This window comes from Thermobia domestica, chromosome 2 (genome assembly GCF_964235325.1).
Source record: "Thermobia domestica chromosome 2, izTheDome1.hap1.1, whole genome shotgun sequence".
Taxonomy (NCBI): Eukaryota; Metazoa; Arthropoda; class Insecta; order Zygentoma; family Lepismatidae; genus Thermobia; species Thermobia domestica.
This window is the reverse complement of record NC_137455.1, coordinates 182,771,529-182,799,522: the sequence shown is the minus strand read 5'-3', so window position 1 is coordinate 182,799,522 and position 27,994 is coordinate 182,771,529. Positions and strand designations below refer to the sequence as shown.

General features: G+C 34.3%; 1 protein-coding gene across 1 annotated transcript in view; it reads left to right on the top strand.

Annotated features, from left to right (window-relative positions):
* The first annotated feature begins 7,928 nt into the window (after positions 1 to 7,928).
* LOC145677967 (26S proteasome regulatory subunit 6A-B-like) overlaps positions 7,929 to 27,994 on the top strand; it is a 95,515-nt gene continuing 75,449 nt past the window's right edge. Inside the window, 4 exon segments of the mRNA XM_081748193.1 lie at positions 7,929 to 8,098; positions 13,079 to 13,285; positions 23,616 to 23,723; positions 26,266 to 26,466. Coding sequence (XP_081604319.1) covers positions 8,060 to 8,098; positions 13,079 to 13,285; positions 23,616 to 23,723; positions 26,266 to 26,466 — 555 coding nt within the window. The 5' untranslated portion in view covers positions 7,929 to 8,059.

Genomic DNA, 27,994 nt, shown 5'->3' with positions numbered 1-27,994 from the left:
TTAGGGTATTCGACTTCCAGGATAGTGGCAAAAAACATTTTTTTTTTTGCCGATTAGCGACCTTTTTGGTGATTTTTGAATGAAAATTTGGAGACTTATAAATCTAGCAACTTTTGTAGTCCATGCGAACAACTTGTTCTGTAATCAAGTGCTATTAGCTCGAATCAGTTCAGATATATGTTTATTTTCCTTTTCTGAGTTGAATCAGCGCAGGTGTTGACGAGCTGGGAAAGTACATAACATTCATCTCCATGTTCTCGCGCAGTGGTACCTCTAATGCAATTGGTTCTTTCTTAAAATCCCAGCAAGAGCGTGATTCTGATAACTGTAGGTCCATGTCTCATATTGCTTAAGTGTTTGAAGAACGCTAAACTCAAATCCAACCAACCATAGGGGATCAGGGTCCGAGTTCTAGCAGGGTATCCTCTGTTCCAAGGGTTAATGTTCATATCTTAACGCGGAGATATGAGTTTAATCCCTAATAGGTACAGTACATATGGGTTCGGATCCCCGAAGACTACGACTCGTTTTTAACATATCCCTATTTTAATGGTTCAAACTTCGTATTCGTTCACAATCAAAACTTGTTCTAACGAGTATTTTAAACAATGACTATCTTTGTTTCGCAACAGTGTTACCGTTGAGTTTGATTTTTGAAACGGTTCGTTAAATCAGAGAAAACGAACCTATTAATAGCATTATGAAGGAATAAATAATTTCAACTTTCAAACAAGCCTCTCTATATAAAGTAAAGTCCATATTCTTTCCCACTAACAGCGGATCATCTTAGATTCGGTTCTCCGTAGTGGAAGTGCCTGAAGAGCATAGATATTCTCCAATCTCTCCCTTTATAGACTAATAACCTTAATGTAGGAGGGTAGCAGGTTCAATTCCCGTTGTGCAGCTTTAAAGTTTGAACGCTCTATGGCAATTCAAACAGTTGTTCTGTATGTACCTCGTTGTTCAAAGTGAAGTTATAGCCTATTACTACTTTATTCTCTTAAGAATGTCTTTCATATTATACAGTAATAAAAACCTTATCAAAGAGTCTTCCTTATTACCCCCTATCAATACAAAAGCACAGAGAAGACATCTTCACCTCAGTTGTGATTGCAATAGAGAATATCATAATAATATTCATGACTAGGACGACATGTGTCTAAACTTCCTCTTCTGCCTTCTTAATATTACTTATTAGTATCTATTTCTAAGAGCAACCATATGCCAATAATAAAAAAAAATATTTCCGTGACATATACAGGTGGAGAAATTTCCTCTATTTCAGTGACCAAACAATCTGTGAAAGTAGGAAGAAGAAATGAGAAGACAATGATGTTTGGTGTAGATATCAAAGCAATGTTTCTCTGCTTAAGAACGGATTGTATTTTGAATGTGTTGGAAGAAGAAATGAACAACAATAAGAAAATGGAAGAAAGAAAAAAGTGATGAAAGCATTAAACTCATGTGGGAGAACAGTGTATTGTAAGGATCCCCACCTTCTGAGCAAGCACATGTTCCTACAACACGTGCTACTACTCATAAACAATACAAGCAGACTAGAAACTTCAACAACGAAGATACGAAACCAAGACGAAGGAGCCCGAGGAGGAACGAGCCACCAGGAGACCATCTATAAAAGCGCAGCCTGAGGAGGATCCTGCTATCAGTTTGACCGCTGATCAATATAACCAACACCCGCTCCTGAGGTCCCCTTGGACTAAGGAGTTCACCTTTACCTAAATCCGAGGTCACCTTGGGTTATGGAATCCTAACTATAACCAAACCTCACGAATCTGCTTTGGGCTGAGGAGGTTTCCTGCAAGACTCGCCTAAACCCTGCTGCTGCTCTGGAGGCTGCTTTGAGTAAAAGGGGCACCGTGCAAAACACCTTTTTCCTTCATCTGGGTCGCTTAGAAAGAAAAACTTAATTAAATTGTTCTTTGTAAATTCAAAGATATTTGTATTTAAATTTGTAATAAAATTGGTGAAGGGAAACACCCGGACCATTATTGACTCTACCTCAAAGACATTACAGTATGTATATACAAGACTGGCGCGAAAATGAATTAAATGAGAAAATTTTAAAATAAAATTAAAAAGTGTTTTAAATTGAACGTATCTTGTTGTCGGTTTTAAATTAAACGTTCTGTACATAGGTTTGCAAAATTACAATAGTGTTTCAATTTGTTTTATACGTATAGGTTGAAAATAAACAACTCGTCTTAAGAATGTGTATTCCTAGGTAAGAGTAAGTATAAATATAGATTTCTTATGAACTAACAATTACAGCTGTAAAAATAATTAAATCGTCGAGTTTATTAACAAGATGACAATGGTGGATAATGAAACAATTATCAGTAAATATGATTTAAAAGCAAAAATATTCAATAACATATGAATTATTCCAACAATATTAATCTATAACCATAGCAATTCATTCACCAATTCACTTTCATTTTCCTCATTGCTTACACTAACACTTTCTTTGAAATTTCCTTACTATCTTCCACAATCATCTACACTCACACATTAGCACCCTTCTTCTTTGTCATTCTCCTTTCCCTTTTTTTTTTTTTTTTCTAATAATAATAAATTCTTTGGTAAAATATCGCAGCAAGATCTTTGGGATTGAAAGAATGCCAAGGGGTTTGCGTCGTAAAATACGAAGGAATTTGTTAGAATTCCCCCACCCTTCATCTCATCATAATCCACTAGCAAGTTACTTGATAAAGTATCGCAGCAAAATCTTTGGCATTAAAGGAATTTCAAAGTGAAATATCAAGGAATTTACTAGAAACTGGTTCTCCGGCGTAAGATCGTATGGTGCATATGATCTTATGTCCCTCTCCAGTCAAAAGTGGGCCCTCACAGAGGTAGAGACCTAGACGAGGTTGTGGGGCTTTCAACCAACATCTGCCTACACCAAACTTCTTAGTTTGTTATGATTGAAAAATAATATCTTAATCTTTTCTTTGCAGGTGAACAAGAAGTCCATTTGTTATGGAAAATACAAACAATAAATAACAAACTTATGCTGAACATAGAAAATATTCCAAATATCTAAAAGTCATGGGATAAGAATGATCAAACTATTTTACTCGCCAGCTTTCCTGAAGAGAGTCGGGAAAAATACCAAAAAATAATATTTTAGAAGATTAAAATAAGTAATAAGTTAGGCACAAGAAAACAATCCAGGAACGGAAAGAAAATGCGAGAAGAAGAAACTGACAAAATTAAAAATCAAATACCTATTCATCTATATTAATCTGAATGAACCGAATTTTTCAACAGAAAGGTGAACCCGAACAAAAATTTTAAGTCAATAAACGTAGTTATACTTTCCCCTTAATAGTAAACTATACTGTAAATTACCTTTTATTTCTGTTTCTGATTGTGGAGTGGAGTGGGTTTTAGTTTAGCGTCCCTTTCAGCAGCGAGGCTATATGAGACGTGGACCTACTGATTAACGTGGAATCCGAACCACATGAGCTCCCGCCGGGAATCGAACCAGGGTCTCCCACGTCAAAGGCGCGGACGCTAACCGCTTAGCCACGAGGGAGCTCTGTTTCTGATTGTCATCACAAATCAACAATGCACATACTTTACGTAGTATAGCAATATTTCTATAATATTTCACAACGAAGCAAACCGGAAGAAGAAATTAATGTCATATTAAAGTGGAATGTTCTTTTAAAACATCATAATTCATTCTCCTTATTTTTATCAGTATTTTTGCCGCAGACTGTGAGCTATAAGACTAATAGAACTAGAAAAGATAGATTTCATTCCTTTTTTCTCTCAGACTAAAAGACTTCTGCATTTTACTGTGATTGTTACTTTTTTAAATGGAAGTCCCCTATCCCGGGCTAATTCTGGCTACCGGGTTTCGAGATAATGGATACCCGAAAGTCTAAATTTGTCGACTTTCAAATCTCGACAGTAAGATATTTTACATTTCATGTTCTTATTTCTTCGTTACAAAAGCACTTCGGTTGGCTCTATTCATGATGAAGTACTGAACTTATACACTCCGCATAAAAATACGACAGTTAAGCCGTGCAGCTAGGCCACCCAATATACACCTTCTTATACCATAACAGTGTCTGGTAAAGAGACCCTCTTTTCTCTCTTCCTTTCCTCTCTCCCATATTAAAATCAGCAACAACATGAGCACAATCGTAATTTCAAAATATGCATGAATTAGTATCAATAAAGCGAAAGAGTAAAAATTAGACGAAACAAGTCACAAGTTGATGTTGGGAGAAACTTAAATACAACTCAATAAAAAAAATTGAAACCAATAGATATATGTTAAATGTACAGAAGTGAGACGGAGAGAGTAAAGGAGATAAAATAAGAAAAAGGAAAGGGAGCACAGATAAAAATATTGGACTTTTTAAAACGTAGTAAGAAAAGAACCTAACAATATAAAGTTTCGTTTCCAGAAATCCAAAAGTAATACAAAAATAACGTTTTTTTTTTTTTTTTTTTTTTTTAATTTTCCAGAACTATTCGAACATATAGAGGATGCTTGAAAACTTCATTAAGTAACTTCCAAAATGAATACCAAACTTAGTGAGCAAATTAAATACTCAATTTCCAGTGAAACTGTAGAGTTCCGAGACACATGTAGGATCATGCTAAGAGCTTAATACATGTTTTGTTTCTGGGTTGTTCGGTTGCAAATTCGGTAGTGTTAATTAAATATACTGATCAGAAATACATTATAATAAACTTACCTCATGCCGTAAAAGTCGCCAACACCTAGTGGCCCACTTGCCAGTAAATCGAATGTCGATATAGCGACGCGTCGAAGGATTGTCGCTATTGTGCCACTGGTGGCAGGACTCTGTCGAGTCGAAATAGATATCTAGAGTAGGGGTGTTGAAGTTACCACCGCGTAGCAGCAACAACTGCATTTTGGCCCGTGCTCCTTCGATTCGTCGCGGAGAATCGCGAAGGGACCAACAAGAAATATCGCCAGTCATTAGGAATGCGCACGAGTCGAGTCGAGTCGAAATTTAAGCCTGTCTCGACTCGTCTCGAGAAAATGTCTCGACTTGACTCGAATTCGAGACGAGACGTCTCGAAATTCGAGTCGAGACAAAATATACGAGTTAAAATATTTCCACACATCAGCCAGACCATTATGACTACCTACTTAATTGTCAGTATGTCTACCTTTGGCCCGGGACCGTTCGCACTGAAGGCGAGAGAGCGTTAGCGACTACGCTATGCAGGAGCACTAGAGTTGATTTGAGTTTAACGTCGCGTTTAGCAGCGGTATTTCTTGTAGATTCTTAGAAAAATATTGTTTGTAATGGCCAAATCGAATTATATGAACATTTTGTTGGAAATTAGCTTTGGGTCACATACAGCACAGATAATTTGCTTGTACAGATTTATCGGGAATCCGAAAATGTATGAAGTCTTGTCCAGAATTTTACATAGCTCTTGCAAACTAACTATATTTTTTAGGTTTTGTACACTAAAAGAAACTGATTCTCGTACCTGGTTAGAATACCAGAAGTTCTATTGGTATATATTGTCCACATTAAAAACAATAATTATAATTTGTACTATTTTGGTGAAAATATGTTGTACTAATAACATTTTTTATTTTTATTTTGCAGAAAAGATGGAAGCACACCCACAATCATCCACATCATCCTGTAATTCAGAGAGTGAGAGGTTTCTCACTCTAGATAAGTTATTGGATAAAGTTGAGGAAAATAAGGTAACTGGAAAGATACGTGGGAGATTTGTGAACAAGATACAGAAAAAGAAGAAATATGCACCAGTGGTAGTGGAACGACTAGTGGGGCCGGCATTGCAAGCTCCTCCAATAGTAGAAAAAGAAATGAAAGCACCTGCATTAGTAGAACCAGAACTTGAAATAGTGATGATGGTGGGGGACAATGAGTTTGAACAATTTTGAACGATGGAGAGGATTGGGCTACAGTGAAGGCGGGGGGAAAATGGGAGAGACTAGAGGGGGCCAGAAAATTAAAATAAATTTTTTGAAATAAAATAAAATATCTGTAAATAATTTGTAAATAAATGAATGTTTTGTGGGCAATGGGGAAATTTATGTTTTCTTTCTTCTGAATTTTTAAAAACCTTCCTAACTTTCTTAACAGTGCTGAGGTATTTTGATAATACTGTCAGTAAATATTGTGTAATGAAAATTCATTCTGTGCAAAACACATAAGGTTTCTTCTTTTATATAGTTGAAATTATTGCAAGTTCTATTTTTGATGATTGGTTGAATTATGAGATTATTGTTCTTTTTCTCAGCAAGAAGGCTCTATTTTCTTCTTCTACATTCTCAGAATAATGTTCCTCGTTAGAATTAACCCGAGCCACATGAGCTTCCACCGGGAATCGAATCCTCGATGAGTGTGAACATTGGAAAGTGATATTAGAAAATGTTTTCGTACAAATAAAAATTAAATGCCAAAGACTGGTGTACTATCCAATTAGCCAAGGCGGTGGCACTAACCATTTAGCCATGAAACAATTTTAATTGGTACTTACACGATTTATCAGTTAAAAAAAAAAAAAAACTGTACACTAAACTAAACTGTACAAACTTTGAAGATTTCAAAACAATTGAAAAAAAAATAGAATTGAAGTGGTATTTTCTTATTGCTAAATGCTTATTTGATTTTTTCAGCAGTAAAATTTCTCTTTGTGTTGTAGTAAACTAATCGAAGTTTAAACCTGGTTAAGCTAAAGGAAACAGTGATTATGTGAAATGAATGATTTTATATTGTTTTGCTTTATAAAAAGAAAGCGCTTGAAAAAAAAAAGAAATGGAAACTCCAAGAAAGTCCACAGACATAATGTTGTTCACTACAAAGTCAAACTGGTGGACCCCATCAACGGAAAAAACTCTACCATTGAGCCACTGCTGCCCTATACTGAAATTTGAAATCATGTTCTTTATTGGTTAAATAAATAATTAGTGATCTTCCTTGGCTATGTATTGAAATGAATTCCCTTGACTATGTATTAAAATGAAATGAAATATGACATTCCAGGATTATGTCGGTTAGGCTAAAAGAGACAGTGATGATAAGAAACGAAGAAAGTGTGAGAGGGAAGCGGGAAAATCCCCAAGAGAAGTTACGGATACGATATTGTCAACCACAATCTTATTTGGCCAAGGATTGAACCCGGGATCCCAATCATCTAAGGTGAACCATCTAAGGTGAAGTCTGGTTAAACAACTAGTTTGAAATATGTATTCGTGGAAAAGTAAGACAGAAAAGTATGTTATAAGTTGTATGTTAAATCTCATTCTAACATTTAATTGGTGAAAACTTTACTTGGTTTTAAATTTTTGAGCACTTGCACGTAAGGTGAAAACGATATTATTTTATTTGACACAGTAAATCTCTATTTGACATTACATTTGTGTGAAATGATTAAGGAAAACTTCACGTAAAATAGTCATTGGTATTGACGGATTTGTTTGGAGTTTAACGTCCTGTTCACTATCAAGGGTATTTTTTGTAGTTCAATTTGAATGAGGGAGTCGTGTTAACAACTGAACAGAGAAAATGATTTTAAATACCTAGGTATTTGATTATATGTAATGCCTATAGAAGTTGCATTCCATTTTTATCATAGAATCACTTCAAATTTTTGAACAAGAAAAATTACATGTAACATATGATAGGAAAATACGATCATGTCTAAAGGGCCATTACATATAATATCAAAGAATAGTTGACTAAAATTATTACTATTATTTCGAAAATGTTAAAAGTAACCATAAAGTTTTAAAATAAATATCATGTCTTGGGCCTTAAATTGCAACTTCCAAACATTCCTTCAATAAGCTTGTTAATGTATATACAAGTGCTTTCTTTAACTTTCTCATACATTTATTCAAAATTCAAAAGAAGAAAAAACGACCTGTTTATACTTTGCTGTTTATAAATGTGCTTAGTGACAATGATGAAACACCGTTTACATTTAATTTGCAATTTTAATTTAATAATCTAAGATAAATCCATTATTTCGCAGAAAAATTTATCGGAGGAGACTTAAAATGGCAACTACAAACTTAGATGAAAGTATTTTAAATGATGTATGTTTATTTTGTACATTATTTTCTTCTTGTTTTACATTATCTAAACGTTTGATACAAAAGTTGAAAATTCGAACACAAGCAGTTTGAAATAAAATAAGCTATTTCAAAATTATATAAGTATTTAATGTTATAAACGTAACACATAAAGAAATTATTTTGAAATGAACAAAGGCCATTATGTTTTGAAAAGGTATAAGCCATTTTGAAATGAACATAAGCCAGGAAACTGATTTAGTTTTTGCTTCTTTTAAAGCTTATAATTAACTATGGGATTTCGTATTAAAAATAAAATAAAAGAGACATGTCTTGTTTGCATATGAGCCATTTTCATCCAATTAGTAAACTTATCATTAATGAGTCACACACTTTTTAAGGCATTTATTGCGTTATGTCCCACCACATTTTCAACATGGTAATACTGACTTATGAATAGGTCAGGTTAGGTTTCGTTCACTTACCCTCAGTAGTCGAAATGAGACGATATGCGGTGGTATGCCATACCGCCTCTGGTTTTTCAGTGAGCAAGACATACTGTCACTGGAAAGTGAATGCTAATACACCTTTAATAAATCTATTTGTATACAAAATGATTGACGAATAGCATTGCATGTCATTTTTTTTATTATATAGAAATAATTTCTAAGTTGGCAATACCAACGTTTTTGTTTTCGTTTTACTACTTTTTGCTTTTAAAATTAGGTGTCTACAAATAAATTTACGCCTTATTCCTACACAAGGACTCGTATTGGTTGTGTTGGTTATTGCATGCAACTGCTATCCAAGAGTCTGTATATAAAGAAACCATTTGTAGGGTTTTTAGAACAGTACGACCGAACTAGGTAGACCTTTTACAGACTTGCCTACTTGGATAGATACTAAGAAAGCAAATGGTGTCACGGGAAACCATTTACAAATCGTTAATATTAAAACTCGATTTTAGAGCACTTTCGGGTATAATTCTCTAAAATATCTACATGATCCCCCGCCCGTAACAACGGAAAAGTTCTCTCGTGGGTTTGAGTCATTGTGTAAATAGAAATGCGATTTCTTAGGCAACATACCCTCACTGTATTTCAACATTTAGATAGCTGGTATATCGAGTCAAAATCGTAATAAAACATACCACCTCTGTTTTTTTGCATTTCGAACACTGCTTACCTTAGTACCCTGATTCGGCGTGGCGGGGCTTATCGAAATTAGCTTTTATTCCGAAGTTGGTTGCCGGCTTGGTTTTCGACAAAAGGCGCAATAACAGCTACGAAAATTTAAAAATTGCAATTTTTAGGACTGCCTTAAAAGAATATAATATTGTAGGGTACAGCAGAGCAGAATAAGTTAGGGATAAATAGAGTAGGATAGGGTCTGGTTAGCTCAGGATTAGGGAAGATTGGATCCAGTTTATTAAAATTAGTGTAAGTTCTCGTCTTTGCGTAAGGTACCAACTAGAGTGTCTCTGTACACCTGCAGCAACGTTCAGAATACAAATACTTGTTAGTTAACCACAATCCAACCATACGGTAATCTTGCACAAAGTAGTTCCCTTTGTTTGCCTAATAGTTCCATGATTATATCCGCTTACAAAAAAGTTCCACTGTCCTTGCATATTATCAAGCACACAAACGAGCAAATTATCCATTTATTTCCGGTAAATTTTCAAAATTCTGCTAGAAACGGACGACCAACATTGGAACTTAACCCCTTTTTAAAAATAAACAATTGAAGTAAACTTACATTTTCTCTTTATAACTAGAGGTACAGAAGAAAGAAAGTCTAGGCAGTGGCGTGGTTCAGTAACTTAGCTCTCTTGGAGGCGAGGTAGTTTCGAGGCATGACCTACCCTGTGGGGGTTGATCTTGAATGATAATACCCGCAACGGCACCAGGTTCAAGTCCCGGTCGCGATTCGAAGTCTACGTTAATTGCACATCGGACCTTCATAATCTCGGCGTTGCATAAGGACATAAAACACAAAAGCTCACATTTCACAAGAAAGTGATTCTTCACGAAATTAACATCTAAGCCGAAGTTTGTCTCTCAATATTCAAACAAATGTGTAATGGTATCCGTTTTGGAGCAAAATGAATCCCTATACGTAATAAAGTCTCTTGGTTTCAGTTTAAACTCTTAATTTTCACGAAAATATTCTCAAAAACTTGCAACAATACAATGTATCTGCATCCAGTTACAAATGCAGAAATAATAAAAGTGGTGAAGAAGATGAAAAGTAAATGGTCAGCTGGCGTAGATGGAATACCGCCAAGTATTGTAAAGAAAAGCATTAAATATATTGCTGACTCCCTGTGTTTCCTCATAAATATGACGTTCTTAAGTGGAGAATTCCCTAGTATATTAAAAATTGCAAAAGTAGAACCAATTTATAAAAAAGGCGACAAATCAGAGCTTGAAAATTATAGGCCTATTTCACTTCTCTCAACTTTTTCAAAAATTTTAGAAACCATAATGAGTATTCGGCTATCATCCTTTTTACTTAAACATGATCTAATAACACACGAGCAACATGGCTTCCTAAAAGGGAAATCAACGGAAAAAGCAATATATAATTTTGTAGAAATTGTACATAAAAGTTTAGATAGTAAGGAGAAATGTATAGGTGTTTTCCTTGATCTTTCCAAAGCATTTGACTTAGTGTCACATAGAAATCTTCTTTCAAAGCTCCAAGGTTATGGAATAAGAGGCATTGCGTCCAAATGGTTTAAATCGTATCTGGAAAATCGGCAGCAAGTAGTAGAAATTACATACAGTGACAAAGATACAAACCAAACTACATACTACACATCAGGAAAACAAGAAATATCATGTGGAGTGCCACAGGGATCCGTATTAGGTCCATTATTATTTTTGATATACATTAACGATCTACCATGTAATATTGCTCCAGCAGAACTATCCCTTTATGCAGACGATGCTAATATCGTAGTAAAAGGGAACACAAATGAGGATGTTGAAGGTAATGCAAATGAAATCCTTCATAAACTATCTCGATGGATTAAAGAAAATAAGCTTAAATTAAACATTGAAAAGACACAAGCAATCAATTTTCATCATATCCGCAACAAACATACGCAGCCTGTTAATATTTCAATTGAAAATAACGGAATAGACTATGTGAACTCCACTAAGTTCTTAGGAATCTGGATAGATAAAAATCTCTCCTGGGATGTACAAATAACTAAACTTGGTAAAAAATTAAATCAAATTTATTTCGCAATTAAAGTACTCAAAAATGTTTTGAAAGAGTCTACTTTAAAAACGATTTACTTTGGATTATTCCAGTCAAATTTAACATATGGCATTATATTTTGGGGAAATACACACAAAGCCAAGGTAATTTTTACAATACAGAAACGAATAATAAGAATGATGGCGGCTGCTAAACCAAAAGATCACTGCAAACCAATATTTAAAAAAAATTGTATACTCCCAGTACCTTGTTTGTACATTTTAAATCTACTGATATTTGTAAAGAGACATTTAGAAGGTGTTCTTACGCGGATAGAAGAAAAACATGATCATGATACAAGAAACAAACAAAACTTTTCCATTGTAGAACACAGAACCGTATTATATGAAAAAGGGTGTAAATACGCGGGTATCATGCTATACAATAAACTTCCCAAAGATATAAAGACTCAAACATCTGTTGCTAAATTTAAAAAAGAACTAGAGAAATATTTGCTAAAACACTGCTTTTACTCGATAGAGGAATACATGAATTGCTAACAAAAAAAAAAACTACATTATCTACAGTAACCAGTGTCGTTGCTTGTTTTTAGCATTTGATATATGTTCAAGGATTTCTACATACACTGCAAGTAATAATTACTCTTACTTTATTTTTAATAATATCATGCAAAATGTAATGGATAAGATGTAAGGTGTAATGTTTAATTATTAACCTAGTGTGTGTAATTTTCATTATTATTGTTCTTTTTACTTTTGTGTTTATATATAAATGACGTGTCCACTTCATATGCATTGCAATACAGTGCTAAATGTATGAAAAAAGGACGAAATAAATACAATACAATACAATACAATTTTGTGAAATTGCTTTGTATAATTCAATCTTAATTTTGAGAAATTATCTTGTTTATTTTCCATCTAGTATAATTATTGCATTTCCTTTTACAAACTATTATTTAGGCTGCATTAAATAGTGGTTGGGCTTCTGGATCTACGTGAACATAGTTTGTAAAATAATTTCACAACGGGATATGAGCAAGTAGTTTAATCATATACAGGATGGGCGGGAATTAAGTTCCTATGGGAAACTGTTTATAACGTTTTTACTATTTAACCAATTTTATCGAAACAAAAAGTATTTCGTTCCTTACAATAGCAGAATTGTTACGCATTGCTAAAATCCCGCATAAGCACCACCAGTTTTCATAAACTGTTGGTAATGTCTGGGATAGACTTCTGCGGTATGTTTGCAGGAATTTAGCAGCTATGTGATTTTGAACGAAAACTCAACTCTTCTCTCAGAAGATTTCTGATTGTGTGTCGGCTTAAGCCATTTTCATGAGATACGTGCCTTTGTGATTTCTGAGGATTTCGGGTTAACGTTTTCTGAACCACTTACACATTTACCTCCGTCCTGGATATTGATAGACGACAGCATCTCCGAACATCAGCTATAGAACCTGTATCCATTAGCTTCGAATGGCAATTCCCTATGGTCTTTGCATCTACCGAGGCACAAGGTCCTATTGCTTCGCCATACTGTATACATGATTATTGATGTAGAGAATAACTTCAAATTGTTTTAATTTCAAAATGAGGACAACTCCACAACATCTGTTCAAATGTATTGATATATCATGACGAACAAAATGTGTTTACATTAAGATTAACACGATAGACAAAAGAGTTGTATTAAACGATTTTAAACAATATAAAGCTATACAATCTATTTTCATTTATAAACATGTAAGATATATATTTCTCTACTCTTTAGGACCTTCTTGACTTGGAAATTCTGTCGATGTCAACAGCGGAAATTGAAGCACGTACGCGTGCCCTAACAAACCAAATATTATTCATGAGAGGTGATATCATGAGATTATCTCATGAAATTCAAGAGAAAACTGACAAAATAAAAGAAAATGAAACAAAAATAAAAGTTAATAAACATTTGCCGTACTTGGTTGCGAACATTGTCGAGGTAAGATGAATTATATTATTGTTTCTCCGTAGATTTTTAAAAATAAATTAAAGGAATTTTGAATTAAAGAATAAAAGATCACAAATATATACTGAATTTTAACACGTAGAAGTATTTGTGAGATATTATCATCAGTGTGAAATATGGCAGCAACTCATTTTTTTAAATGAATTTTTAAAGAAAGATTAATCTTGATACAGGGATTTAGTTTATATACGCGTAATTCCTTAGATTTATGTCAGTCTTGGCGCTTGTCGATTTAAGCAAAACTGAAAGGAAATACTCAGCATTAAACCTTGCAAAGTAACAACCGTAATTTTAACAAGTATTAATGTGTGAAGTTGATAGTGAATTTGACAATTCTCAGATTGGAATAGAGTAAGATTTAAATGCCTTAGCTACTTATAAACATAATAATAATAATAATAATAATAATAATAATAATAATAATAATAATAATAATAATAATAATAATATGATAATGTAATAACTTTACATCTATAAGGAATTAGCATAAATTTTGTATCTTTGAGTAATTGTCTGCTTCACATGATCTAAATGCAGTAAAATTAATGAATGAAAAATGAATATGAATATATATATATATATATATATATATATATATATATATATATATATATATATATGTACGCATCATTTCGACATAGACGCACCAATTTTAATGATCCTTCTTCTGTTTGATCACGTACTTCTTCAGTGGTTTCTTGTAAATTTTATGACAATCTAACAATACCTTTGGACATAGACCATAAAACTTGTCAACGATGAAATGAGTTAATACCTTAATTATGTGTATGGTAGTACCAAACTTCAAAAACAAGTGTACCAATCTTGTTGACTTACTTTTTGTTTGAAAGAGTATGCTTTCGCGGTGGCTTCATGTAAATTCCTTTAGCATCTGATAATAGTCTTTGGAGCAAAGCAATGAAATTCCTCGTCACCATGTTCACGTATAACTTCAACATAGGTGCACCGATTATATATATATAATTTGTTCAGCATGTTTCGTAGGCTGACCCGTTATATAGGAAGTCAGTGTCCTACTTGTAGTATAAGTTTAAGAGCCTGACTTACTAAAAATAAAACAAAATTAACCATTTTTCTTTTGCTTGTTTATTCATATGTGAAAGGAGATAATGAAATGCAACCAAAAATCATTTAGTAGATAATGTTGTTCTACAACAGAAAATATGAAACTTAAGAACTGTCAGTGTTTCCATCCATAGAAATTACAGTGTGCCAGAATAACAATTCTCCCAAAATCTAAGTTAAGACAGCGAGTAGAGGAACGAACTCAACTGCATTTGATTACGTATCATGTTTTGGTATCCTGTGAACTACTTTTTAAATAACATTATTCTTTAATTTCAATAACTGTAGCCATATGTTAAAACTATTTTGTGTATCACAAACTAAGTACAACTATTATTTAAAAAGTAGTCCACAGGATACCAAAATAACATGATAGTAATGAAGTGCAGTTGAGTTCGTTCCTCTAGTTGGTGCTTTAACTTAGATTTTGGGGGAATTGTTATTCTGGCAACACTGTAATTTCTATGGATGGCAACACTCAAAATTCTTCAGGTTCATTTTTTCTGTTGTAGAATAATATTATCTATGATTGTGGTAAGTTGCATTTCATTATCTCCTTCACTTATGAATAAACAAGCAAAAGAAAATAGTAAATTTTCTATTATTTTTAGTACGGCAGGCTCTTAAGCATGTAACTAAGCTACTGAAGTAACGAAGTAGAAAAAATAAGCAAATTTAAAACAAAAATAACCGACTCAAAACACACTAATTTTTTTTAAAAACAACAACTTATATCTATCTATCTATCTATATCTATATCTATCTATCTATCTATCTATCTATCTATCTATCTATCTATCTATATATATATATATATATATATATATATATATATATATAGGCAATATTAACAGACTTCAAAAAAGCCCTGAAAGCAGAAAATAATAATAATAAGCGCTAAAAAGCAGAAAGTAATTTATTACTATCATCTATTGAAACTTGTGCCAAGCCAAACAAATTAATGCCTCATAAAATTTCCATCGAAACTACTTGTTTATTAGACATTCATTGTTTGGCTTGGCACAGACCTCAAAACTTTTTATAGATAATAGTAATGGATTATTTTCTGCTTTTAAGCATTTTTTTTTTAAAAAAAATATTTACTTTTATATATATCCTACTTTTCACTTTCAACTGACGAGTTACAAAATTAGCCTAAATTGACCTTTACAAAGAAAAGCTATTTGTCACTTTAGAATGTCGAAATGATTTCATGTACGCTATGTAAAGAAAACGATTACCTCCCAGATGCGTACATTCCCAGACCCGTACATGTCAAAATCCTTCACAGAATTGTAAAAGTGTCATGGGCGATGACGTGACATATTTTGACATTCATAAAAGATTTCCCACTTCCGTACATGTTTAATGACTGACACTGTTTCTGTGCATTTTTAATAGTTTGAGCAGAGAAGGATATGGAATTGAAGGGAAATACGAAAAGATACACGACGTGCTTTCCATTTTTTTTTTCGAATTGAATTCAAATTCGAAAAATGTATCCTCGAAGTGGGATGATATGAATTCACAAATCACATCAAACGGATACACAAGACGGCTCTTATGAAGACGGTTAGTCAAACTAATATCAGGATCCTCTATAATCTTGGTCCATGTGCAGTAGGCCGTTTACCGTTGTTACCACCACCTATATGTAATGCTTATTAATATATATATATACACGATTTACAGTTTATGACAACTTATGAATGTGCAACCAAAAATCATCTAACATCTTCTGAAACATCATTTTGTGTGTGTGTGTGTGTGTGTGTGTCAAGCTGCACATATACTATCTTTCTTCTTTTACCTCGCAAGCTGAGATACTTTCTGTCGTAAGTATGGTCACTTGTCCTGGCTTCTGACTTGAGAAAGCGGACTAATTCGATAACATGAAGGTTTTCTTGTTTAGCAGAGTATTCAACCTATTATTAAAATCCTCTGCCAGATTATTGTTCTGTGGCGTTTTTCATGACAGTTCCATATGCTTACTGGAACTATAGAAGTTTCTAGCCACTGATCAACGATATAGTCATAGAACTGCTCAAGCTTAGGGAATATATTCTTAAATAGACAGTCAATCACTGTCGAGCATTTCTAACGGAAGAAAAGCCAATGACGCACACATTCGAACCAGAAGTCTTACATCATTATCGTTTCTGTAGTCTGTAACCAAGCTTAAATCCTGTATATTACGCCAAAAACAATGGTTAAAGTGAAAATTGCACTCACTTATGGAAGCTGAAGGGAAAATTGTACTAAAAGAATTTATTACTGCTTCCGTGAAGTCTCCATTACAACTTCAGTATTCCAGTTCAGGACTTCTTTCTTTATTAGTGAAATAACCTTTCATATATATGCATGCCTTCTCTTGTTCGGGAGAAGGCCAAAAACCCACTGGAATCACATTAGTTTCCTCTATTGAACTTCCAATATCTGGATGAATTACAAAAATTTGGGAGAAAAGTTTGCTACAGCTCTTAAACGTGCCATCAATAAAGAAGGTCGTGCTGCAAAATGAAACTATTCAAGGATTCTTATTCGCTGTGGCTTCTACTCAAAACGAAACTTTTAGATTGCATATTCCCCTCTGCTCAAAAACACAAAACATCATAGAAATAGTACCAGTTATTGAACCTATACCGAAATGGGAATTCTTATCTCGCTTTTAAATAATGGCATTTCATTGCATCTGGCATTTGTACGGTACTGGGAAGGATTTCAACACGTATGGAAGTGGGAATGTACTTAAGTGGAAGGACACCAAGAAAACGCTTGTAATGGAGAGACAAACACACACACACATATATACACCTACACACATACATACACTGAAAAGAAATAATTCCAGACTTTAGAGTTCTATAAGATAATTTAACTTGTACCTAAGTGAAATGTTGTTATAATATTATCTTTATAGTTCTGGTAGATAGATAACATTTGCTTAAAGGTTTCATAAATTATGGTTTCTGTTTTATTTTTGAGAAAGATACTTTAGTCCAGGTATATGTTATGAATACAACTTTCATGCAAATTTAAATGCTTACATTTTCATCGCCCAATGAGCTATGAATCATATTTTTATTACATGTGGTAAAACGTACTTTTTACGTATTATGAAAACGTAGATAACGTAAATAGAAAATTTTAGGTGAGCCGCAGTATCACATAGAACTGAAGTCTTGAGATGCATATCTCAATTTCTGGGAAAAACGGAACATCCATGTGGCCACGCTCCTACCAGTCCTTAGTTCTGGATTCATAGAGAGATTCACTCTGCTATTGGGATTCGACCACCAAGCATTTACGAAGAGTTTTTTTTTTCTTTTTTCCATTTTACACTTGCGACATTAATCCGAACATCAATTGTTATTAAGTTTCTGCAAGTTCTCAAAGAGAAAAAAAAGTTTCGAACACCTAACGAAAACAAAAGACACTTATAGCTCAAGGAATTCGTGTGGACTGGAATAATTTAAAATATGAGTGGGAGGTTTAATCAATGGCGACCTTCTGTTCGTACACTCATAGACACCAGACATAAGGAACAACGTACAGTATCATTGCTTCTTATATTTTGGGGGTTCATTGACTTGTTCTGATGTTTTTAGGGTAATATCCAAAGCATAACAATACTGAAACATGTTCTTCAAGGCTTTGTAATAAATTTAAGAAAATCGCGAATACTGTCAAATGTTTAGGTGCCCCACATACAAAAGGTTGCCATAATTTTTTGATCCAAAATACAAACATTAAAATGACGACCGATGAAATATAAAGTCCCTAAACACAGAATAAATTTTGGTTTCGAAGTGCTTACTTAAATCCCGACAACCACCAAATACAATTGAAAACTCAGAATTACAAATCGTGCAATACACTTCTTCGTCATGTTCGTTGTTCTGCCGAGTCTTTTTAATAAAGTTAAACTCCTTCTTCAAATCTTCATTGAAACTACGCTTCCTATTCTGCTTACTTGTCATGATGTATATAAAATAAAAATAACCAACTACCAACTTGATGTAAAACTATATAGGCTAACACAAACAATAAACAAATGGCAAGCGGTGATAAAGCACTACAGCAATTCTGATCTGTCACGGTAAAGGTGTTGCCACAACGTCAATAGTAAAAAAAAAAAAACTAAATTTGGCCGAGATTTTAGCGATTCCCGACTCCAAAAACTGTCAAATACGGACATTTTCCAATTTCATGCTTTGTACGATACGGACACGGAATCAAAAATACAGAGTCCGTACAAAATACGGACATATGGCAACCCTACACATACAGAGATAAATTTAATATTAACAGCATAGGATAAACATTTTGCTTGAATGCGGCTAAATTTCAAGATAGGGATTTAGGATTTAGATTTCTGGGCTTTCGGCATCTAAGGCCATTTAACCCTTCACGATTTGAGGGATGACGTTTCTCGGCGAGCCCACAATCCGGGGAAAAGGAAGGAAGGAAGCAGCCTGGGACCTATAAGTTAGGTACCACCCCAGCATTTGCCTGGTGTGAATGAGGAAAACCCAGGAAAACCTCATTCAGGGTGGCTGGCCTGAAAAAGCGTGTTACACTTTTTCGACCGAGTGACTCCACCGGGAATCGAACCCGGGACGGCTCGCACCGAAGGCGAGAGCGTTAGCGACAACGCTACGCGGGCCCACTAAATTTCAAGATAGACAGGTGGCCAACTTACAGAGTAATAACAATACACGTATTATGGGAAAATGAGGCCAAAATAGACAAGTGTCCAAGTTAACAGATTTTACTGTAGTTGAAAATGGTTCCAGCTAATATTTTGGACGCGACATTAGTACTATGACGCGGTCACTATGTAACCTACAATAGTTATAGCAGCACGTCTGATCCGTATGTAGCTGCCATTTGCAACAGGATTTTAACCATGATCATAGATAATAAACTCTCTAAAGGCTAAAACTGTAATTTTAGCCAGCAGTTTTTCCAAAAATCTAAGACGAATTATATAAAATTATTTCCAAATTTGATCAATCAAGTTTACTTGTATTATAAAGTTTTATGATATATTATCATGTGTTCACTGGCGCAAATCCCGGGGGGGACGAGGGGAACATGTCCCTCCCAATCTTGGACCTGGGGGGACTGTCCCCCCCAATAATCTGATTTAAAAAGTGCTTTTTCGGATAAGTGTCATGATTTGTGTCCGACTGCCCCAAAGGAATGTAAGATGAAATTGATTTCTCTTGGCTTTTCCATTTTTTTTTAAAAAAAGAATCGTATTCTGTAGTATTTCAACTTAACTTCGTGCTGTAGTGAGTTTAGTAGTCTTATCAATATGTATTAATTCCACTTCCGCTATTTGGGCAGAAATTGCAATAAATGCCAGAGGAGGATATGCCCCTCTCCTCATGCTGGAAAGTTGTCTCAGCTGTAGGTACGGGCACAAATTCCGGGGAAATGGGGAGACATGTCCCCCCCAACATTGGAACTGGAGGCTCTCCCAATAATCCGATTTGAAAAGTGCTTTTTGCAGATAACTGTGATGAGTTGTGTCCGACTGCCACAAAGGAAAGTAAGATGAAATTTGTTTCTCTTGGCTTTTCCATTTTTAATGAAAATAAAGGCGTACGACTGTGCGTGACGTAACCTGATATGAAATCTTATCTTCTCCTCTCCCTAGGCCCTAGCACACGAAGAGTATATAGACTATCCAATGTCAGTAGAACCCATCTTTTCAGTAAATACGCATTTAATCTATTTGTTGTATCAGCCTAGGCATCTATCTACTCATGCTTCGTAAGCTAACTAACTCTATAGCCTATGGAGCCCGGAGGTTCAATGCCGCGTTCACAAAAGCTCTCCACTGACTTCAATCCTTAGCCAACTGGATCCAGTTTTACTTTGTATTCCTATTTTTGCGAGATCCATGTTAATTGTCTTCCCATCTGCTCCTAGGTCTTCCTAATGGTCGTTTTCCGATTGGTCTTACCGCTAACAGTTTGAAAGCGTTCCTACTTTCTTCCATCCTGGCTACATGTCCTGCCCACCTAAGCATCCTAGACTTGATGACCTTAACAATGTTTGGTAAGCCGTATAATTTACGTAGTTCGTCGTTATGAAGTTTCCACCATTCCCCATTCCCGTTCCTCTTGGTCCGAATATTTCTCTCGGGATCTTGTTCTCAAATCCTTTCAGTCTATGCTCTGCACTCAGTAAGCGACCATGTTTCGAAACCATACAGAACAACAGGTATGATTATCGTTTTATACATTTTAAGCTTCAAATCCCTCGACAGAATTCGCGACGACAAGAGGTTTTGAACTGAATAATAACACGAATTCCCTGTTTTTAGTCGACATTTAATTTCTTCGTGAATATGATTTTCGTCTGTTAATATTGATCCTAAATATTTGAAAGTATCCACTTCATCAAAAGTATTATTTAATATTTTAACACATACATAATTTGCCGTATTACGGTCCCGACGCACTTCCATGTATTTAGTTTTCTCTGCATTTACTTCTAAGCCCATGTCCATGCAAGCGCGTCTAATAAGACCTCTGCATTTCTTTCTATTTTTCTCCTATCATCCCCTACTAAATTTACATAATCAGCGTACGCATAACCTGGTGAACACCGTTCAACTCTAGGCCCTGGTTGCTATCTTTGATTTTCCTTATAGCGTATTCCAGGACAAAGTTGAATAATAATGGCGACAACGCATCTTCTTGTTTCAGGCCATTCTTAACGTGAAAGCTCGTGGCCAAAAATTTTCCTACCCGGACTTTACTTTGGAATTCATTTAAACATGCCTTAATTGATCTAATTAGCTGTTTCGGTATTCCAAATTCTGTAAGAACGTTGTACAATGTTTCTCTCCTAACCGAGTTATAAGCCTTTCTAAAATCAATAAATAGTTGATGTACCGGACTACTGTATTCCCGCTTGTTTTCGAGTATTTGGCGAATGGTAAATATTTGGTCGATAGTTAATCGATTTCGTCTAAATCCACACTGATAATCTCCAAAAATTTCATCTGCGTATGGGGTCAATCTTGCTAATAGAATGTTTGAAAGGATTTTATAGGATGTTAACAGAAGAGAGATGCCTCGATAATTATTAGTCAGTTTTGTCGCCTTTCTTGTGGATTGGAACTATGATTGATTCTTCCCACTCTTGTTGCAATTCTTCCTTGTTGTAGATAAGGAGAATGAGTTTGTGTATCTTGTTCCACAATATTTTGCCTCCAGCTAAAATTAACTCAGCCGGAATTTCGTTTACACCCGAGATTTGTGTTTCTTTAATTTCTTTATAGCGATTTTTACTTCTATTCGATTGGGTTCTGGAATATATTGTTCTGCGATATGTATCTTCCTTTCTCCACGCACATTAGTTTTTGGTTGCGTGTTAAGCAAATCGTCAAAGAAATCTTTCCATCTATTTAAAATGCTATCTGTATCAGTGAGAACTGTTCCATCAGCTTTCTTTCATATATAAGAACGAGGTTGATAGCCTTTCTTAAATTCGTTGATCCCTTTATACATGTCCCGAATGTTTTTATTTTTACTATTATCTTCAAGTTCCTAAATTTTAGCTTTCAAAATATCGCGTTTCTTTGTTCTAAAAGTTTTGGAAGTTCCTCGCCTGATATCTACGAAATTTTGTGTAGTTATTTCATTCGGATTTTGTAGCCAACGTAATTTTGCCTGTTTTCTCTTCTCTGCTAGTTCGAACCATGGTTTGTTCCTACGTATTTCCGCGTGTCGCAATTTTTCTTTTGAGAAAGGATGTTTCGTAAGCAAAGAAAAGAATTCAATTGCTGGAATATTTTTCTCTATAATCTTAAGGTTACATCTGTTAAGTAAATAGTATGACATGCGTCAGATTTCTGAAACAATTCCTGTAATGTTATTAAGATTATAATCATTTTGCTCAAAGAGTATTGTTGCGTCATACATAATTGATATTCTTTCTTCATAGTTTTGGGGAAGTCGTCATTTATATTATTATATTACTATAAAAGAATTTTAACGTGGATCTTTGTGGATGCATAATTAGAAACATACCAATTATAAATATGCATGTATTCAGATTTCAGAATGTGTTCACGGCAGTGATTTGTAATACTGATATGTACTACAACTTCATCTACATCACCTAATATATAATATACTCTACAATAGTTGATCAGATTCATCTACCGTAATATGAGTTTCATCTCCCTTATCTAGAATAAACCTCAAATCTGCCCACCTTCCAATGTTGAAAACAACCAATGGCGTATTTAGGATTTTCTTTTGAGGGCTATACCCAACACAAGGAAGGAAGTGGGCAATTGCCCACCTGAGTTTGAGAATTAAATATATTTTAATTATGCATAAATTGAAGTTATAATGGCAAGAATTACAGATCGATAAATCCTATATGATATGATACAAAAATTTAAAAGTGAATCTAACCCTTTATTCTATTCATACAAGAAAAAGAAAGCATCCTCTTGGCCGTCCTAATTTCCCGGCTAATTATTCCCCCGTTTTGATTTTCTTTAATTCAAACATTTTCTTCTTTTAAAAATAACTAAACGATAAAATTGTTCCTTTGTTATAATAACTAAAGTCCTGTCATGTTGATATCCGCGCATGTTGGTGTGGAACACTAGTTTCACTTATCAACTCCTCTTAGTTTTGGTATTACTGATGACGGCCAACTTGAATCACAACTGACAACCGTCGATAAAGTATGATAGGCGAAATGAAAGTAGTAACGTCAAGAAAATGAAACAGAAAAATAGAAAGGATGACAGAAAGAACAATTAAGGACGCAGTTCTTACATGGAATGAAATTTGACAAATACAGTATTATTTCTGAACAAAAAGCATAAGAAAATGGAAAGTCAATGACATTCTTAGAAATGGTAAAAAGGATTATTGTTGCACGTGGAATGCGTAAAACTAACAAATTATTTCGAGGGGAGAATGAGCCCGATAGCCTCCTAAATACGTCACTGAAGACAATTCTGCTCCCCTGATCCTTCACAGCATTGTTTTTCAACTTCATAAATGATTTGAACATCGCTTATACATACATATATGGGAACGTCTTACCCGTCCCCCCCAATGTTGAAGACAGATTTGCGCCTTTGCATGTGTTGAAAATAATATACAAACTATTTTGTGTAAGACATTAAATTTCGTGCAAGAGAGTGAGTTTTTCTTTCTTTCTTTTTTGTAAGATCCTGGATTTAGAAAATGAGGATATTGAACAGGAATCTGGAGATGCGATGGACCTGGATAGACAAAGGGAAGGCAAAAGTGCTGTTATTAAAACCTCAACCAGGCAGGTAAGTTCTGGATTTCACTATAGCTATTTTTCTAAAGCATTAATAAAAATACATATTAATAGTCTTGTTGGATCATTACATGTTGCATTTTGAATTTATTTTTTATGTAAAATAATTACATTCTTCTGTACATTTATTTATTAATGAAGTTTGAGATACAGACAAAAGGACACTTTACATCTGAAACATTAACCGTATTTGAATTTCTATGGGAACTAGGTTACCGTAGTTCTGAATAACTTGTTCCTATTCTTAATATTTGTTGTGTACATTTCTGTTTTTATTTTTTTATTTTTTATTTTTAATTTCCTGTTTGTGTAACATCAGTACCTAATAGTGAATGAAGCCAGATGATAACAAAATAATGATTCCTAGCAGCACAGACAGTAGGCCCAACAATGAGAAATAGTAAGCTAGTCAATTGCCAACATTGGCTCTACGTTGGAATTATCCTTCCTAGTAGTAAAGACAGTAGGCCCAACAGTGACAAACGGCAAGCTAGTCAATTGCCAACATTGGTCCTACGTTGGAATTACCCTTCCTAGCAGCACAGACAGTAGACCCAACAATGAGAAACGGCAAACTAGTCAATCGCTAACATTGGCCCTACGTTGGAATTACATGTTTTACCAAATATTTTTCAACCAACTCAATTGTCAGTGTAGCCCCTACGGAAAAAAAAGGTTGGGGTATGAGGTTGAGAAACTATTAGATAACCGACAGCAAATTTTGGTTGGCCAACATACTTAAACTACGTTTGGCCAACATATTTCTTAAGTTTAGTTTTGCAATTATTAACAATTCCCAACTATGCTTACATTAATTAAGCTAGGTAGGGCCTACCAATGTGCTGCTAGGATAATATAGCCCAAACAAACTATTTGAAATGAAGACGCCGATCTGCAGTAAATGTAAAATTTCATTCTACCAGAGAATCATTAAAGGATGATGGTTCAAAAATAATATTTAATGTTAGGTTAACTACGATGTATGTGTATGCAGCGAGCAGAGAGTGTCAGTGGAACTTGAGTTTTATGTGAATTGTGATTATTAGACATTTATCTTTATTTCCTTATGTTCATTTCCGTTTTGCTATTTTTTAGAAACAGTTTAAGATAGCTGAAAATCCTCAGTCTTATGGTTACTACGTAAGACAAGCAAATTAGAACATTTCTAGTCAACATTTTATGGATAATTCTGTATTGATAATATTAACATATTTGCAACAGATCATATAAAGCTATCACCAAAATTGTAGATTTTATGTATACAAAATTTATGTATTTTAATATGACATTAATGTATCATACATTATACACGTGTACACTCTCTAAGATCAAATACAATCATGTCACACACAAAAAACGCACATTTTCTCTCCTCTCACCTACAGGTAGCGTAAGTTTTGATACATGTAAAGAGGTACTAAAAATATACTACTTTATTGTAATACTATGCAATGAACAAATACGGATAAAGATCTATACTACAAAGATAGGTGCAAAAGTTTTTTTTTCTTTCTTTTTTTTTACTTTTTCTTTTTTCTGACATACAATAACCAGCAAAAGTCATGCCCAACAGCTTTCTTGGATTTAAAGGATAGTAATTATGTGTGCGTTAAGGAGAGATGTATCCCAATTGACCCATTCATTCTGAAGCAATTGTCATCGTTCCTAATGTCCACAATTATGCTCCGAGGCTGAGAGAGCCCAAGGGAAAATAATTTTTGCTGTCTGCTGTACTTGTTCATGAAATTTACTTGCAGGCTTTGTTTAGTGTTTTGTGGAGTACGGTAATATGTAGGACGAAAGAAAACATATATATTATTCAAAAACGACTTTAAAAGACTGGAGGCTTTCGAAATGTGAGTATTGTGAAAAATTGAGAGAATTAGCTGCGTCAAAGGAAAAACGAATCAAGACGAATTAGAAATGGTAGGGGAGAAACAATCAATTTTAAATGTAATGTAGGAAAGAAAACTGGCTGAATAGGAACTGTATCATAAAGGATGTGCTAGTAAGTACAATGATAGGAAAGAGAGAGATGGGTGTGAAACGCCACGATGGATGGAATGAAACCAGAAAATTCCTATGTGAAGACGAAGGTAGCTGAAGACAGTATTGCATGAAAGCTTCTCTGTTTTTCAGAAACTCACCTGCCACTAATGACGATTATGATTTCTTTAGATATTTTAATAGTTATGTTTATAATAATGCATGATATCTTAGAATTTAAATCTTTATTTGATAACCAAGAATTCTGTCTATGGATGTAAATGAAATTTTGAAACAAAAATTAAAGTAATAAGACTTATTTTAAATTGTCATGTTGACAAGTGTACTTTCAGACCTTTTTAACATATATATACGGGATTATTCTAGAAATGTAGCACAAGTATTAAACCATCTCTTGAAACTTTATATGCAAAATTTTACTTAATTCAGTCTGAAATATTATGTTGTCGTTTCTGGTGATAAAAGTCAGATGACTGTTCTTATATGTTGTTTTGTCCATTTAACATCAGTAATTATACTTTTTTTAGACATATTTCTTGCCTGTTATCGGTCTAGTGGACCCAGAAAAAATTAAGCCAGGAGATTTAATTGGAGTAAACAAAGACTCGTTCCTGGTTCTGGATACACTTCCATCGGAATATGATGCTCGAGTGAAAACTATGGAGCTCGATGAAAGGCCTCAAGAGCAGTATTCGGACATCGGTGGTTTGGATAAACAGATCCAGGAGGTAAGATTAACGTAAACTAATTTGGAAAGTATCTCACACTACATGTAGAATATTGAGTATGGCTAATGTATTACATTATTACCTAAATGTATCTACACTATTTGCTAAACGCGTAGACTTGTCTCAAACATTAAATTGTTGCTCGATTGATACCATAGGCAGGCTTTATTAAGAAACTGCTGAGAAGAGTTCCTTTTCCGAACAAGATTTTGTAGTATCGTCGACTGGCTGATGGGAGGATTTTTTTTTTTTTTCGAAATTGAGCTATTGCCTATAGGAAGTAGTTGATGATCATATTTATCAACTTGTAAAATGCTGCTCTTAAAACTCGATAGGAACAGGATTATAAGTACTTCAAAGCATTGTGTTTTTAACGCTCATATTTTACGTAGTATTTTGGCATATCTCAAAAAATATTTTTGCTTAAATTGATCGCTTAAATCGTAAGATACATGTAAAATCTATAATAATGAGATACGTCACCATGTCCGTCAGACGGGAATATGTTACTAATTACCATGCTAAGAAAATTACAACTGTAGTTGCATGATGGGCCTATTTCAATTACTACGTTATTATCCACGATTTCACCTGAATGTAGTATGGGGATCAAGTATAGTATTTATACATTTTATTTTTAAAGTTGTGTTCATTGTTTGTTTGGCATAAGAATATCGAAAATTGAACCGGATTTACCTGACAACGTCAGCTGCAACGTGCGCGGCCCTAGTAAAATTTTATCTCAAGTTTTAAGTATCTATGTGCATTATGTATTTCAACAGTAGACACTCTGTAATCTGTAATCTCTTCCATAAATTTATACATGGGTTTGAAATGTGATTCGTTAAAAATGTAAGAAAATGCTATGATTTAAATAAAATGTCCTTAAGCACATTTAACATGTTTCTTGTAGTTCCCGGCGTAAGTATACGGGAGTTTATAGTTTCACTCCAGGTGTTTCGTATATATGTGTGTGTATGATGGTACTTTATTTCTCGGTAAAACTAGACCAAATTTGGTGGGTAAGTAGCCGACTGTTTAAGAAATAAAGATCGCTATAAAGGGAAAGGTTCGACTCGCTTTTGTATGTAGTACTTTATTTCCCTGTAACTGCCGGGCAGTTTTAACGAAATTTCGTGCCCAAGTAACTCATTGTCTAAAGAATAAATGTCGCTATATTTGGTGGTCGAGTTCGCCCAAAGACAGGTCCAACTTGGGATTGGTCGGCTTGTATGTGGTACTTTATTTCTCGATAACTACTGGCCAGATCTGAACGAAATTTGGTGGACAAATAGTTTGTTGTCTAAGGAATAAAGATCGCTATGTTTGGTGGCCAAGTTGCTAGGAACAGGTTTGGCTAAACTTGTATGATATTTTATTTCTTGGTAATTACTGGCCGGATCTGAACCAAAATTTGGCGGTAACAGGGGCTATGTTCCACATTTCACACACTGAGAGCTTCTTAGTTCGGTTCACCAACTGAGTTCGTCCTTGTTATATATATATACTATTGTGAAGAGCTCTTGAC